This window comes from Rhyacophila brunnea, unplaced genomic scaffold (genome assembly GCF_057557595.1).
Source record: "Rhyacophila brunnea isolate RB1 unplaced genomic scaffold, BYU_Rbru_1.0 scaffold_3, whole genome shotgun sequence".
In the NCBI taxonomy this organism is placed as follows: Eukaryota; Metazoa; Arthropoda; class Insecta; order Trichoptera; family Rhyacophilidae; genus Rhyacophila; species Rhyacophila brunnea.
The window spans coordinates 39148701-39163245 of NW_028232965.1; the positions used below are offsets into that span (position 1 = coordinate 39148701).

Below are 14545 nucleotides of genomic sequence, written 5' to 3' on the forward strand. Positions count from 1 at the left end.
TTTTGACAGTAGTTATCACCATAGACAATTGTTATGCTATTATCCATGGTTACCTGGTAAAATTTTATAGATAGCTAAATCATGGCTAAATCACATCAATTATCTTTAATATAAAGTTTGATTATTTATTGTTATTTAAAGGCGAGTATCCGGAGTATCTGATGTCAATCGTATTTCAATCACTGTTATACATATTAGATCGTAATATGTCTTGATAGTAATTATTATTCATAACGAAAGAATCAGCAGAATATTAAAATATCCCATAAAGTCCCTAAATTAGTATTCCACTACTTACGTTAATCATTTTTGTATTTAACAGCTGGCCATGGATTTAAAGGAACCGAAGCGAAAACGACATTGCAGTTATGAGTTGCAACAAACATTTCCAATATTTATTGAGTCTGAAATAGGAATACCTTTGGAAAATTGGGTACCCATCATTTGTACAGGTATATTCAATGGGTATGGAGTTATAGTTGATGCAACGGCTGAAATGTGCGCCCTATTTAATATGGGAAACTTTGGAAAAGGTTCAAATTCAAGATCTCGGCCATATATTATGAGGAGTAATCCGAAAATACCACCATTTATAAGAAAAAGACAATTTCTCCAGAGGAGAAAATTCACAAACAAAATTCCTCGCGAAAGGAATAAATCTGATGTTACTGGCAAAGATTTTGCTCGTAACAATCTTCAAAATAGGATTAATAAACTACATGCAGCGCTTGGAAAGTCAGAAGAAAAAATCTCCGAACCTAAAATCCCTGAACAACAACGATCAGCTGCAAAAACAAATATAATCAATATACTGTCTAGCGATGAAGAAATTGTTCAAATAGAACCAGTTCCTAGTTCGGTTAATTCAGCAGCAGTAGATTCTAATATCAAGATAAATTGTATAGAGGTAGGTGATGAAAACATAGTAAATGAAGCGAGCATACTGAATGAGGAAAATAAACAAGACAAGCATACTGAATCAGTGGAGACTTTGACTTTCCCAGAGAATTCAATAATGGTTTTACCTGACAGTGACTCTCAGAATGAAGATTATTTTAAGGATTTAAAACCTAAATTATATATTGATGAATCTGAGTTGAATGAATGTTTATTATTGACCCTCAATGAAGCATACTTCTTGGCATATGGACTTGGATGTCTTCAGATATTAGATGAAGATAAAAAGCCCCTCGATTTGGATGCTTCGTGGAGGTTGTTTTGCTCAGTGCAAAATGATTTTTGTACAAAATATATTGTTTATCATTATTTTCGCTCCAAAGGCTGGATTGTCAAGCCAGGAATCAAATTTGGAGGAGATTTTCGTAAGTTTATCGATGGAATAACAATATTTTTTTTGTTAAGTAATTTAAAGTTATAATACCTATGTACTTTTAAGTAAGTATAATATAATACTTTCGCAGAATCAGAGGCCAATTTTTTTATCAATTAGTGGAATAGTGAGCTTTTCACTACGTAGTGCAGTACTTCCCAAACTCATGAGTCGCAGTCCCCTAGGAGGTCCTAGGGCTTCAGTGGGGGGCCGCAAAGTTTTTCAGTAGAACTACAAATATTTATGAATATTTTTTACAATTATATAATATATATAGACTGTGGCTTCTATATCGAGACATATACGTCATCGCGTTCGTTTCTGGAACTAAGTGTCCCTGTTATTGGGACCATCACATTTTTTTTTTCTATATTATAATTAATTATACTTATCAATCTGTGTTGGTTGACCTAAATAAAAATAAAACCGTTGCAATACTGCCAGCATGCAAAAAGTACATGGCGTAATACTGTAATCGCCTATATATATAGAAGGCGCACAGTATATTTAAATTTGTCAGGTAAGAACACATTATACAAATTTTTTATTAAAATGACCAAAAAGATGATGCAATATGCATATAGTTACAATTGGATAAGAATGCCATTTTCTAAATCTTCAAACATGTCCTCAAGAAGAATTGATCGACACCAGATCAGATATTTCACTTGAAGTGAAAATTATTGAAAAAAGTATTTCAGAATTTTGGATAAGGCGACCCAAAAATATTCGTATCTTTAAAAGCAGCATCGGTAACCATTATTCCTTTTGTGACAACATGCCTATGCGAAACAACATTTTAGTCATTACTCATAATAAAAAATAAGCAAGGGCCATGTCTTTCAAGAGACTTTGGAAGAATTCTTGCTAATTACCATTTCTAACATTGAATCCGATATTGACATTATGTAAAAATATGCAACCACATCCCTCTAATTAAATTATTTTTGTAGGCTTTACTTCTTATTTTATTTGTGATAAATATATATATAGGTATGTACAGTAATAATGCAAAATAATGTTTTTGATAACTAAAATAGTTTATTTAAGGTTTAGTTTATTTAAGGGCCGAGCTAAGAAAAAATACTGCGGTGAAGTAGTGGTAGCAATCCCACAGCTAGATGAAAATATAAACATACCTACTTATTTTCTCAACGTGTTTCAGAGCAAGGATTCAATGGACTCTAGCGAGAAGTTGACAAAAAGTATAATAAGATAATCCCCACTGTGTCTTTAGTATGAATGTTAAAAAGGGTAAATTAACATATTGTGTCCCCCCATTTTCGATTCCATGTGGTGGTATACATTTTTAGTGGAGATTTTTTTTATAGTGGTGGTTATATTAACTCATTTAGCGCTGACAACGCGACTGACGTGTTGCCATTAGATACTATTATCATGATAATTAAATGTGGTAATTAATTAGTAATTAACTGGTCAGCAGTGAATAGACTTTCATATTATTCTCTCAACCTGCATGGGCATTTAGTCTGGGTCAAACACCCTTTAAAAACAATATGTGATTTTTGCAAGATGTGTTATTTTAACCTACATCCAGGGCTCACGACTCACTATGTACAGTAAAAACAAAACAATGAATTGGTTGGTCGATGGTGTGCTTGCGGACGGGGTACAGGAAGTCCCAAAACGTTACTAGATTTTTTTAGATTAATAACCATTTATTGATAAAAACGCTTCGTGATGATATCCATTTTTTCGATCAAGAGTCGTTTGTTTGTTTCCGTCTTCCTCCACCGGAAACCCAGTGATTTTATAATCCCACGTAACTATGAGACTCCCGCGTGAAAATTTACATCAATTTTTAATTGTTTATGCAATCTCGCCAGTGTAGGTAAATGCTTTTTTTTGCTATTTGGTATTAATCGCTTTCCACTTCCTTTTGGGCGAAGAAAAAGCAGACTCTCCCGTCATTTTTTTGAATTCGCCGCAAATTATTTCAACAGTGCCGGAAGTCAGCTTAATACATTTATCTTATTATTAATGCCTTCTTTATTTTGTGTGCCAATACCTTCTCGTACAAATTAAAATTGAGTTCTTTAGATTGGCCAGAGAGCGGTATGCCGTGCCCTAATTTTGTTATTTTCGACATCTGTAAGTAAAAAAAACCATCAAATACATTTCAAAAAAATAATTACTTTATGTATTTTTGATCATGGTGTACTTTTGAGTAAAAATGAGATGCACTGTCATTTCGAAGGTCGTAGCCGTACTAAATACCTGGCAGCCGATGAGCATGTATTTGTACGCATACAATCCACAAACCGAATCATTGTTTTGGTTTTACTGTACTTCGCAGTACAACTGTAGAATAGTCTAAAACAGTGCTCCGCAACCAGTGTGCTGCGAGACGATGCTAGGTGTGCCGCGGTACAGTAGCCAAATTTGCATACATGGCTGGTAATATATTTGAGCACCTGCATGAACTTAATAAAACAATGCAAGGTCAGAATGAAAATATATTGACGTGCTCTGATAAATTAGAAGGATTCAAATATAATCTCGAACTTTGGCAGAAGGAGTTAAGACAAGGATCTCTACAAATGTACCAAAGGACCTACCAGGCCACAATTGTAAACAAGCAATTAATTTTGGATCCGTCTCAAAAACATTTAACTTTGCTGCAAAAGAAATTTCATCATTACTTTCATACAATCAATGCGACTGGATACGAAACCCTTATGCAACCAATGCCAAAAATTCTATAGAAGCGCTTTTCCTATAAATTCGAAAGGAATTTATTGAATTGATAAACGACGGGACGCTAAAACTGTACTTCGCCGATGTTCAATTGGCTATTTTCTGGATTTCGGTTATTAAAAAATATCCTCGGATTTCCGCAGCTCCCATTTTTGAGTTAAAAAAAGTAGCCTGCGGTGCTATTTTACTACGCTAGTATTAATATTTTAAAACGTGTGCTTGTAGGATACAATTTTTTATTATTGTGTGAATACTCGACAAATAATTATTCGTAACCCGACAACTAACCATAATTATATTAATATAACCATACAAAAAATCGCTAAACATACAATCAATACCATTAATTTTACCTCAAACACTACCTATTTGAAAAACACTATTTTAGAGTATCACACTTTAGTGATAGGTAGGGGAGGGCGCCAAACATCCTGGCCTGGGGTCCCCCTTCAGGATGTGGGGTACATGTTTTGGTGTATAAATTGTTTTTCATGTGGTGTGCCGTGGAATTCTGGGAAGACCTTTGGTGTGCCGTGGGTGAGAAAAGGTTGCGGAGCACTGGTCTAAAATATTCTTTTTACATTGAAAACATTACTAATTACATGTTTTTTCCCTGCTGAAGAGTTGCAAGCAATGTGATAGGTACTAGGATACCTAATATGATTTGTATCATATTGCATAATGAAGTAATTTTTATTTAATATTTAATTTCTTATTATAGGTCTTTGCATGGTTCTCTATCTTTGCTATGTTCTTCCAGTTTTATTTTGTGAATTGTTATATATTTCCAGTTCTGTACAAGGAGGGCCAACCATTTTACCATGCGAGTTACATTGTGGTAACAGAAATTATAGATTCTAACCAACCAGTTAAATCAAAATTTGATTGGACCTCCATCTTAGGGATTATTAGAATGGCGGGAACTGCTGTTAAGGTATGGTTTATTAATTTCATATTTCCAATAACAATATCAGTATATGTCCCATTAAAGTATTAATTGCCTACAGTAATTTTCTATTGATGACATGCATTATATCAATTGTGACGTATATATCTGTGAGCGAAAGGAAGAGGGTGATAAGTCTTAAAAATAGAACAATGAATTAAATGTGCCAAACGGACCATAATACACATGCACAAATGAAAAAAGGAATAGTCGAATAAACGCCTCTGAATTACTAAAATCTACACAGAAATATTGGAGGTCCCAATTTTCTTTTGGCTCTCGTGAGAAGTAGCAATTGGCGTCTTCTTCCTTTCGCATACAGATATTTTATATTTTTGATACATAAACAGGCTAAAAAAAAATTCACACGCAGCTACTACATAAGTATAGTCGATATTTTAATATAATATAAAATATGTTTAGTGAAAACTGTCTGATACGCATTTGGTTAATTTGTTTAAAACAGATGTACCTCATTTGACAGTGAATTATTTAGTCCTTTTTTCACTTTTCTGAGCTGGCAACTTTTTTCAGTCATTCACACTATTACCCCGTTTACACGTGCATGGATTTACTGCTGACAATACATATTATTATCGCGGCCATAACAAGAAAATGCATGTGTAAACATCTATTATCATGCAAGTTGCAAGATTGCATGCATGGATCAAAAAAGTTCAGAAGCTTCTGAATTTTCATTTTACATGCACAGTAGAACGATAGTGGCGAACCTGGCAGATGAAATACAAACTACACCGCACAGAATATTTTGACGTTTACCGATTATCTACGAACCTGTCAACTAGCACCATACAATGACAACATCGTGTCTCACTTACGCTTGAAGAATTAGATTGGAGAGAGTCAGCACTTTTATATGTAAACAGTTATTACCGTGATAGTTTAAAATACACACTATTGGTGCAATTAATCCACGAACATGTACAGGCACTGTAAAGACGTTTCGATGCGAATTTCTGCGAAATGAAAATGTTTTCAGATCCAAATGTAAGAGATTTTTTTATGTTGTATTAATGACATCTACCAGTAGCGAATGGTGGCGGTCAGTTTTTGTCAGTTGTACTTCATTGAACTCAGAATACAAATTGCAAATGAAATTCGTTAGTTTTTAAAATTCAATTAAACCCTGCCTAGACCAAACCATAATGGTAGAGGCAGACTGTGGAGATCCGACAAAAATAATAAACACTTTTTCGACAATGATTATTGTCTTTACATGAGTAATGGAGATCCGACAAAAATAATAAACACTTTTTCGACAATGATTATTGTCTTTACATGAGTAATCTGTACATTCCTTTAAAAAAAGATTACTATCCTGTTATGGTTTATGTTGATTTCTATATTTTTTCCGACATAATATTCATAGTTGGCATTGTTTATTGTTTCATTTCAGGAAGTGTTAATTGCACAAGTATACATTCCAGCTGATATAACACTAAACGAACTACATAAGAGTCCTGAATACATTGGAAAAATGTCTGTTCAAGAAGTTTTATTAAGAAGATGGTTGCCGAAGCTCGAAAGAATGGATTCTGAAGAAATTCTATAAATTCAAAACATCAGCCTCTATATGATTAAGAGAATAAATCGAATAATATAAATAAGTGAACTATATTTTTATTATACCTTGTACCTAATAAGATGAAGGGGAGTGAGTGTCAGGGAAAATATACAATTTTGATTTTCTCCTTGGAAAACTCCTTTTGGAGTGGAAGAGCATACAATTTCTATGAATCATTTCAATACCAACCATCTTTATATTTTTCTTCTAAAATATTACAACACGTTCCTCATCAGCTGAGTAAAAATTTGTAAAATAAAAAATGTTTTTGTAGGTATGTACTTTTGATGTTTATTGTTCTATATAATTAAAGTAAGACAAAAATGTAGGTTGTCAATAGAACACTATTATACAACTTCATATTATGAAATTTATATATACCATTGACACAACACAATATGAACCTTGGAATAAACTTAACTACGAAGTTATTATTTTCAAGACGTAGCATTATTCATCTCATTCCTAGCCTTTTTCGTTATTCCTGTTCGTCTATATTCGCTTCTTTCTTTTAAATATTGATCTTCACAAAGCTTTTTGAAATCTGTATCCCCATACCATTTTATTAGGCAATCTTTTAACATTGAATTTTCATTTCTACATTTGTAAACCATTGCCAATGAGGAGTCTTTACAGCATTTACTGAATGCAGCTACTTCAGGAATACATTTCTCAGTTCTAGCCTTGTCTCTCATTAATTTTGGTATCATTACTTCTACTTCAACTTTCCGAAGATATTTAGAATCAGGGTCACCTAAAATAAATGTGCAGGTTAAATCGAGAATTTATAGCTATATTAACTGGGAATATATATATTTTTATATTAGTGCTTCGAATACCATGTTTTAACACAAAATGTGACGTACCAAAGTGATTGGGTAGGTACAATAACTCTAAGAAATAAAATTAATTTAGATGATCACAATATACAAAATTCAGCAAACATAAATAATAAAGCTAGTTTCATTAGTAATAATTACTATGTTTTTAGACAGAAACTAACATTTACTATACATTGTTTAGTATACTATTTTTTTATAATATCTGTATTTTTGTATACAGACTTCATGTTTATAGTATGAATTAATTTTGGATTGTCATGATAAAGGCAGCCTTTCAAGCACATCTATTCTATACACAAGACTGCTATCGAGGTAGTTTTGTATCGAAGTATTAGCACCTATTGTAACAATTACAATAAGTTAGTTGTAATTGTTATAATAAGTGTTATGTTTTAACAGCACATATATTAGTCTATGCTTGGGTGCGCGAGATAGACAGTTTTGACTATTCAGATGGCTAACTTATTGTAACAATTAAAATACTTCGATACAAACATATGAAAAACTACCCTCGATAGCTGCGGATATCAGTCTTGTGTAAAGAATAGACGCGCAGGTCTTCAAAATAAAAATTGAAAAATAAGTTCTAGTATTGTTTGTTTGTGTCATAGACTAAAATTTCAAGAAACATTTTTCAAAGTTATTTTTTCGTATCAGTCTAATACCACGGAAGTGTATCAATTATGACAACACTTAAATCGAAAATGTCAAATTTTACAAACAGTATATTGACAAAAAAGGAGAATAATTAAGAGTGAAAATAAATACGATTAAGCGGGAGATAAAATTACGCCATTAACATTCACCTAGTCCTTGGGGTCCATGTCCCAACTCTTCCCGAAGAACAGAACGACCCTGTTTGTCAGCCATCATGATTTAACTTTCCGTGACACGAGAACATTCGTGAGCTTGCATTATTTGAGATTCAGGTTGTCATAGTTTGTACCGGGTTGTTGAGTTGTCAAATTCAATTCATCTGTTGTATTATATTTTATATTCCACCCCAGTGCAGCGTTACTTACTCACTATAACGTAAGTAAAATATAAGATTGATTAAATGTTATACATTTAAAGCATCCATTTAATATGATTTTGTTTTGTCATTTTGTTTTGTCATTTTGTTTCGTTACCGAAATCCCTTGTTATATTTTTTTCAGTTTTTAATACTTTCCCGTTAACAGAATATTATTCTTCTTCAACAGTATGTGTGCATATATCACTTATTGCTTATTATGATGGTTTTGTTAACTAAATTTGCTAAAGTAGTATGATATTTTGCAGAACATGGATCGCCTTTTGAGGTTAGGTGGTGGGATGCCAGGTTTATCACAGGCCCCTCCACCTACTGATGCTCCAGTCGTAGATACTGCAGAACAAGTTTACATTTCTTCCCTGGCTCTCCTTAAAATGTTAAAACATGGCCGTGCCGGAGTACCGATGGAAGTTATGGGTTTGATGTTAGGTAAGTGACACATCTTTATTCATGCAAATTACCACCGAATATACTTGCAGACATATGACAGTGTGTTATCAATCTTTATACAAAATGTTGTTTGAATTCTGACAGTCATTGTCATGTTTATGCCTTTATCGATAGATATATGTAAGGTCTAGTTTTTAGGTTTTTAGCTATACTTTTTGTTCAGAGCATATTATTATTAAAATGAGGCACAATTGTAGGTACCTACTTAATTGTAAAAGATTCCCACTTATGAAATTCAATTGCAGACTTCTTCCTTTACAACTGTTCATCTGAAACTCTTATGATTAATGTAAAGATGGAAATTAATTATACACATAGATGTCGAGCATTTACTTATCAGGCTTATAATGTCGTGGGTCCCGGTTTTGAATCCCAGATCTGACAGATTCACACGTTGTTTCCAATGTATGTTTGGACCCAGAGTATGGACCTAATAGGTTGAGCAAGCGGGTAACATCCATGTCTCATAAAAACAAAAATCTGTTGATACAACCTCCACTCTGTAGAGACCGGTATGATCTTAGGATCGAACATGGTAAAAAAACATGCATAATGACTTTGGCAACATGAATATGAAATTGAGATGAAAAACTTATTGATTTAAATGAATTTTACTGAGTCCGAGTGTATATAATAAAAGTATTAATTACAAATTGTATTATGCAATCAGAATCTTTTTTGTATTTATCTTATGCAATTTGTATTATGTATTAGTTATCCATATCTATTAGGTTATACCACATAGCTTTAGTATCATTATAAATATCCGTGGTCGTTGGTGAAATTGGTTACTTCAAGATAAACATACAGTCTTACTAAGTATTGTGAGCTATTTCATTTTGTCAACCCAACATATCGAAATAATGATAGTGAGTATTTGATGTTTAGTTTGATTTAGATATTTAGTAATGTAGCAACCTGATACGCATTTCAGGTGAATTCGTGGATGATTACACAGTTCGAGTGATTGACGTGTTCGCCATGCCACAGACTGGTACAGGAGTCTCTGTAGAAGCTGTTGACCCCGTTTTCCAGGCAAAAATGTTGGATATGCTCAAGCAGACTGGTCGGCCGGAGATGGTAGTCGGATGGTTAGTATATTGTTATTGTTGAAAACCCCCCCGACATTGTTTTCCACCATATCTTGTCCCTAGCTCTGAAGCGCCTTTTTCTAGTCAGTCAAGCCACCAGAGTCGTGGTCTCTCAGCATGTTGTCGTGCCTCTGGCTTTGTTAATGTTCAACTCTTTGCAGACGATTTATGTGTTCTACCCGGCAGAGCTTCTATTAATTTCTTTTATCCAATAAATTCCTAATTTTTATTGTTGAGGTCTCATACAAATAAGATTAATTCATTAATGTTAGATTTACAGACAAACTAGAAGTAGTAGATAGATAGTGGTCTTCATTTCGAATGATTTTTTTATAGATCACAAAACAGATGCTTATTTATCCCTGGTTGTACCTGTATCGTGTACTAAAATTTCTAGTAGAACTTTAATTTATTATTGTAATCGAAATTTTAAATCTAAATAATGACTGACTTTTATGTATAATTATTGTAGTGAATTTGTTACCTTTCTATTTTCCTTCATATTTTAACTTTTAATGTTTATTTTAATTTATTAATAATATATTTTAATTTTAAAATTTTAACAATCCATTACATAATCAAACGTAATGTTGAGTGTTTTGCCAATCGTTTGTTTTTTTATTTGTACATGAACAAGCATTCAAATTTTCAGGTATCACTCTCATCCTGGTTTTGGATGCTGGTTGTCAGGAGTGGATATTAATACGCAGCAGTCATTTGAAGCACTTTCTGAAAGAGCCGTCGCCGTCGTAGTGGACCCGATTCAATCAGTCAAAGGCAAAGTGGTAATCGATGCATTCCGTCTTATCAATCCAAACATGATGGTCTTAGGACAGGAACCTCGGCAGACCACGTCTAATCTAGGTCATCTGCAAAAGCCCTCGGTGCAGGCGCTCATCCATGGACTCAATCGCCATTACTACTCCATCAGTATTAACTACAGAAAAAATGAACTCGAACAGAAAATGCTGTTGAATTTACATAAAAAGTCGTGGATGGATGGCCTTACGTTGGCGGATTACAAGGAACACAGCTGCATTAATCAAACGACTGTTTCTGATATGTTAGAGCTTGCTAAAAATTACAATAAAGCGTTGGAAGACGAAGAGAAGATGACTCCTGAACAATTGGCTATCAAAAATGTTGGTAAACAAGACCCCAAAAGACATCTTGAAGAAAAGGTAGATGTTTTAATGTCTACCAATATTGTTCAGTGCCTCTGTGCTATGCTTGATACTTTAGCTTTTAAGGGATATTGATAATATCACTAATAATATATTTTTTTGTAATTCTGGGTAGTAAATGTTTACTACTTTCTAATATCTGATATATAATTAAAAGTAAATTTTAAGTATGTGGTTGGTTTCATTCAATTCATATCCTAGTTCTATTACCTACTTCTCAATCCAGTATCCTTCAATTCCATTTGACAGAAGATATCTGCAGAAAGTGTTGATTTTGTAAGTATATAAAATGTTTTGATTACTGTGTGCCTTTTATATATTGACATCTACTGGAGGTCATATTTTTTTTAGTATCTAAACTGGATGAAATCATATGTAGTAGGAAACATCGTTTATCCTATGACACCCGAATTTCAGGAATATTTATTCTGTAGTCTATCTGTATTTGAATATTTTTCCCTTCACCCATTGTAGATAGACAGAAAACGAGAAAAAAATGGACCGACAGCCAGATTAAATTTTGCAGTAAATTTAACAAGACTACTTAAACTGCTACAACTTTTATATTATTACAGGATTAATTTTAATATATTTTCAAAACTTGTATAGCTATTGAAACATTTCGATACAAACTCGTCTTTTAAATTTGTAGGGTTTTAAGAAATACCTAAAAGCAAAAAATAAAAGATTTTTACCAAGGGCAAGCGGTGTCAAATTGACACCGATTGTCCAGAATCACTTGGTCAACAGCGGCGCCGATTGTCTCCAATGGGTTGAGATTATTTACTCAATTAATATTACATTCAGGAAAAAATATTCAAATGCACTTTAAATGGTGACATAATATAAGAAGAAAATACTGTTTAATTAGTCTCTCCAGCGGTTGTGTCTCCTATATGTAGCATATTCCTGTATATAAACTACAAATGAAATCATTATCACCTGAATAAAATATAAGTAGGTGCTTACTTCATATAATATAATATGAAAGTCACAGAAGTAAAAAGATTTGTGTAGATGGATATATTTATATATATTTCTCAAAAAAAAGGCTCTAAATTCGTTCGATAGATCTGTTTTAAAACCTCAACGGCTTGAAATTATAAAAAAATACTTCTCCTTTGCGGTATAACCACGTGGGTCTTAGTCACCTCCAGCATCCAAGCCTGTCCAAGGTCGCTTCTCTCCAGTTTTGCAAAATGTCTTTAAATCCATCCGACTACCTACACTGTCTCCATCTTGTATGAGGTCACCTAGGTCTTTGTTTGCCGAATATGAGTTTTTTTGTTCATGTTTTACTCACCAATCCTATTTACATGACCCAGCAATCTAAGGTGGTCCACTTGATTGATAGTACAATGTGTGGGGTTTTATACAAAGCGTACAACTCTTTGCACCTCTGTTTCCTCTCTGACCGCGTCATTGATGTATCTGAATATACCACTCTCCACTCAAATAATTGTAGCATTTCTTCCAGATATCAACTGGTCTTATTAGTATTACTTCTAGATATTGTCGAGTCGGATCACCATCTCATGTGCTTGGAGAGGGGTCTTTCTTGGTTGGGACAGCGGGTATTGATGTGCAATCGAAAAATATGTTTAATTATTTATTTTAAATGTGTTAGAATAATTTTATTCAGTTCACATGTACTTAATGACAGAGCTTCCAAACTGGTATGGATTGGTAAGTATGCCGCAAGATATAGCATTCAGTGATGGTCAATCGATGATCATTTCCAAGAATTCGAGTTAAAAATTCTTGACCAAAAGTCACTGAACTGTACCTAAATTAATTGTTTTAAATTAATGCTGTTTCCAAGTAAGTAGGTATTATTCTTGAAAAGGCCCAGGGTGAGGGAGATAGATCATTCCGCCTTATTGTACGAGTTTTATACTTCAGCGTAGACAAGTGGTTTATTTCTGTAGTCTTGACGATGGGTTTACAACTGAAATAGCAATCAATTTAATATGATTTATATTATCATTTTGTAAAATAGAATTCTACCAAAGTAAATGCTGACTCAATTAATGAAGACTTCGTACACTTCAGGGTACACAGTTGAATAATTTTGAGTAGGATAGAAGATTTGATATTCTTAGTACCTATCTTATGAAAAGAATTAATCCAATTTCAGCATACGGTCCCCTCCATAGAATAATATACTTCCTCCAAGAATTGTTGTTCCTGGCCAGTCTTACACCTTCCCACGTCATCGCAACACTTACACCCATGGCCCCCACATCCAGGCTAGGATATTTGGCGGGCCCCCCTACCTATCGCTTGGGTTAAAGGCAGTGTGACGCTGTACAGAAGCGTTTTCTAAATGGTGTTCCATGTAAAATTAAGGGAATTCAGTGTCTTTATGAGTAAATTCACTGGATTATGAAGTTTTCGAATACACAATCGACACAATAATCAAAATTTGCTCACACGAGCACATATTTAAAAATGTTAATATTCTTAAATTATTATTAATGTAAAATAGTGCCGCAGGCGACTTTTTTACCATTAGAGAAAATTTGTGATGCATGTTTATCTCACATGACACCGGGCCCCTAGGCTAGAGCCATGTCAGCCTCCCTTGTGGGGGCCATGGCTACACCCTATGTACAAGCCATAGACTAATATGAAATAGTGGAATTAGCAATATGAATACCCACTCTATATTTTTTTTGGCTGATCAGAACTAGAATATTCTACAATAATAAACCTTATGACGTATTATAGCGACATCACGGTATTATAATGAAAACAAAATTAGTAGGCATCTCTAATTTGCAATATTTAACTAGGTGAATAAGTTTGTAAAATTTTCAATAGATGGCGTAACATTCTCATAAAAGTTAAATTCAAATATTATTATTTGTATTTATTTTTTATTCTTTATAATTCGACGGTGTTTTGGCCAATTGATGTAACCCTCAAAATTGAAATTGTTCAGGAGAGAGTAAAAACTGTTTTATCGGAAATATTCTATTATGAGGTATATAAAAAAATATAATTTATACGATTTTAATTATTGAAGTATTTATTATTTACTAAAACATATGTATTTAAAACCAGTTTTACATAAAAAATGTTTCAAATTAGAAAATGAGGGTTACATCAATTGGATGGTTCAGTTATTGACAATATCTCATTTTGATAGGAGATATCTTATGGGTTACATCATTTGACTTTATTTATCATCAACATACATTTTGTTAAATATATTTACAAATTACAAATAAAACAAATTTATAATTATTAACATATTTTTTAAATTGTTAAAAAGGAAGACAAATTCAAAAGAAATATAATTATGATATCTTAATAAAACAATAAGTCATATAGGTAGGTAGGTACCTTATAATTAAAAAGTAA

The 14545-nt window shown here is 33.0% G+C and overlaps 3 protein-coding genes across 5 annotated transcripts; 2 read left to right on the top strand and 1 right to left on the bottom strand.

Moving 5' to 3' along the window:
- The first annotated feature begins 51 nt into the window (after nt 1–51).
- Tsen2 (tRNA splicing endonuclease subunit 2) lies at nt 52–7019 on the top strand. Of its 3 annotated transcripts, none has more exons than XM_085953200.1 (4): nt 52–141; nt 323–1322; nt 4840–4982; nt 6412–7019. In XM_085953200.1, the coding sequence occupies exons 2-4, from the start codon at nt 329–331 to the stop codon at nt 6565–6567; spliced, it is 1293 nt and encodes a 430-aa protein (XP_085809326.1). In that variant the 5' UTR covers nt 52–141; nt 323–328; the 3' UTR covers nt 6568–7019. The 3 variants fall into 3 exon arrangements, with proteins under 3 accessions (XP_085809326.1, XP_085809325.1, XP_085809327.1); XM_085953199.1 differs by having other exon boundaries at nt 52–217; nt 6412–7018; XM_085953201.1 differs by having other exon boundaries at nt 323–452; nt 6412–7016.
- LOC147068343 (COX assembly mitochondrial protein homolog) lies at nt 6856–8314 on the bottom strand. Its single transcript, XM_085953206.1, has 2 exons — nt 8228–8314; nt 6856–7333 (listed from the first exon to the last, which is right to left on the bottom strand). Exons 1-2 carry the CDS (start codon nt 8292–8294, stop codon nt 7017–7019), a joined length of 384 nt encoding a protein of 127 aa, XP_085809332.1. The 5' UTR covers nt 8295–8314; the 3' UTR covers nt 6856–7016.
- Nucleotides 8315–8332: 18 nt separating this feature from the next.
- Rpn11 (regulatory particle non-ATPase 11) lies at nt 8333–11349 on the top strand. The gene is made up of 4 exons (XM_085953204.1): nt 8333–8453; nt 8703–8883; nt 9839–9995; nt 10648–11349. The coding sequence occupies exons 2-4, from the start codon at nt 8706–8708 to the stop codon at nt 11252–11254; spliced, it is 942 nt and encodes a 313-aa protein (XP_085809330.1). The 5' UTR covers nt 8333–8453; nt 8703–8705; the 3' UTR covers nt 11255–11349.
- Nucleotides 11350–14545: the final 3196 nt, after the last annotated feature.

What these genes read in the sequence shown, in the direction of transcription:
- Tsen2 (XM_085953200.1), top strand. Translation starts at nt 329, where the DNA reads ATGGATTTAAAGGAACCGAAGCGAAAACGACATTGCAGTTATGAGTTG. An exon ending in CAAATTTGGAGGAGATTTTC is followed by an intron (nt 1,323 to 4,839) that starts GTAAGTTTATCG and finishes ATATATTTCCAG; the next exon opens with TTCTGTACAAGGAGGGCCAA. An exon ending in TGGCGGGAACTGCTGTTAAG is followed by an intron (nt 4,983 to 6,411) that starts GTATGGTTTATT and finishes GTTTCATTTCAG; the next exon opens with GAAGTGTTAATTGCACAAGT.
- LOC147068343 (XM_085953206.1), bottom strand. Translation starts at nt 8,294, where the DNA reads ATGATGGCTGACAAACAGGGTCGTTCTGTTCTTCGGGAAGAGTTGGGA. An exon ending in ACATGGACCCCAAGGACTAG is followed by an intron (nt 7,334 to 8,227) that starts GTGAATGTTAAT and finishes CATTTATTTTAG; the next exon opens with GTGACCCTGATTCTAAATAT.
- Rpn11 (XM_085953204.1), top strand. Translation starts at nt 8,706, where the DNA reads ATGGATCGCCTTTTGAGGTTAGGTGGTGGGATGCCAGGTTTATCACAG. An exon ending in AGTTATGGGTTTGATGTTAG is followed by an intron (nt 8,884 to 9,838) that starts GTAAGTGACACA and finishes TACGCATTTCAG; the next exon opens with GTGAATTCGTGGATGATTAC. An exon ending in CCGGAGATGGTAGTCGGATG is followed by an intron (nt 9,996 to 10,647) that starts GTTAGTATATTG and finishes TCAAATTTTCAG; the next exon opens with GTATCACTCTCATCCTGGTT.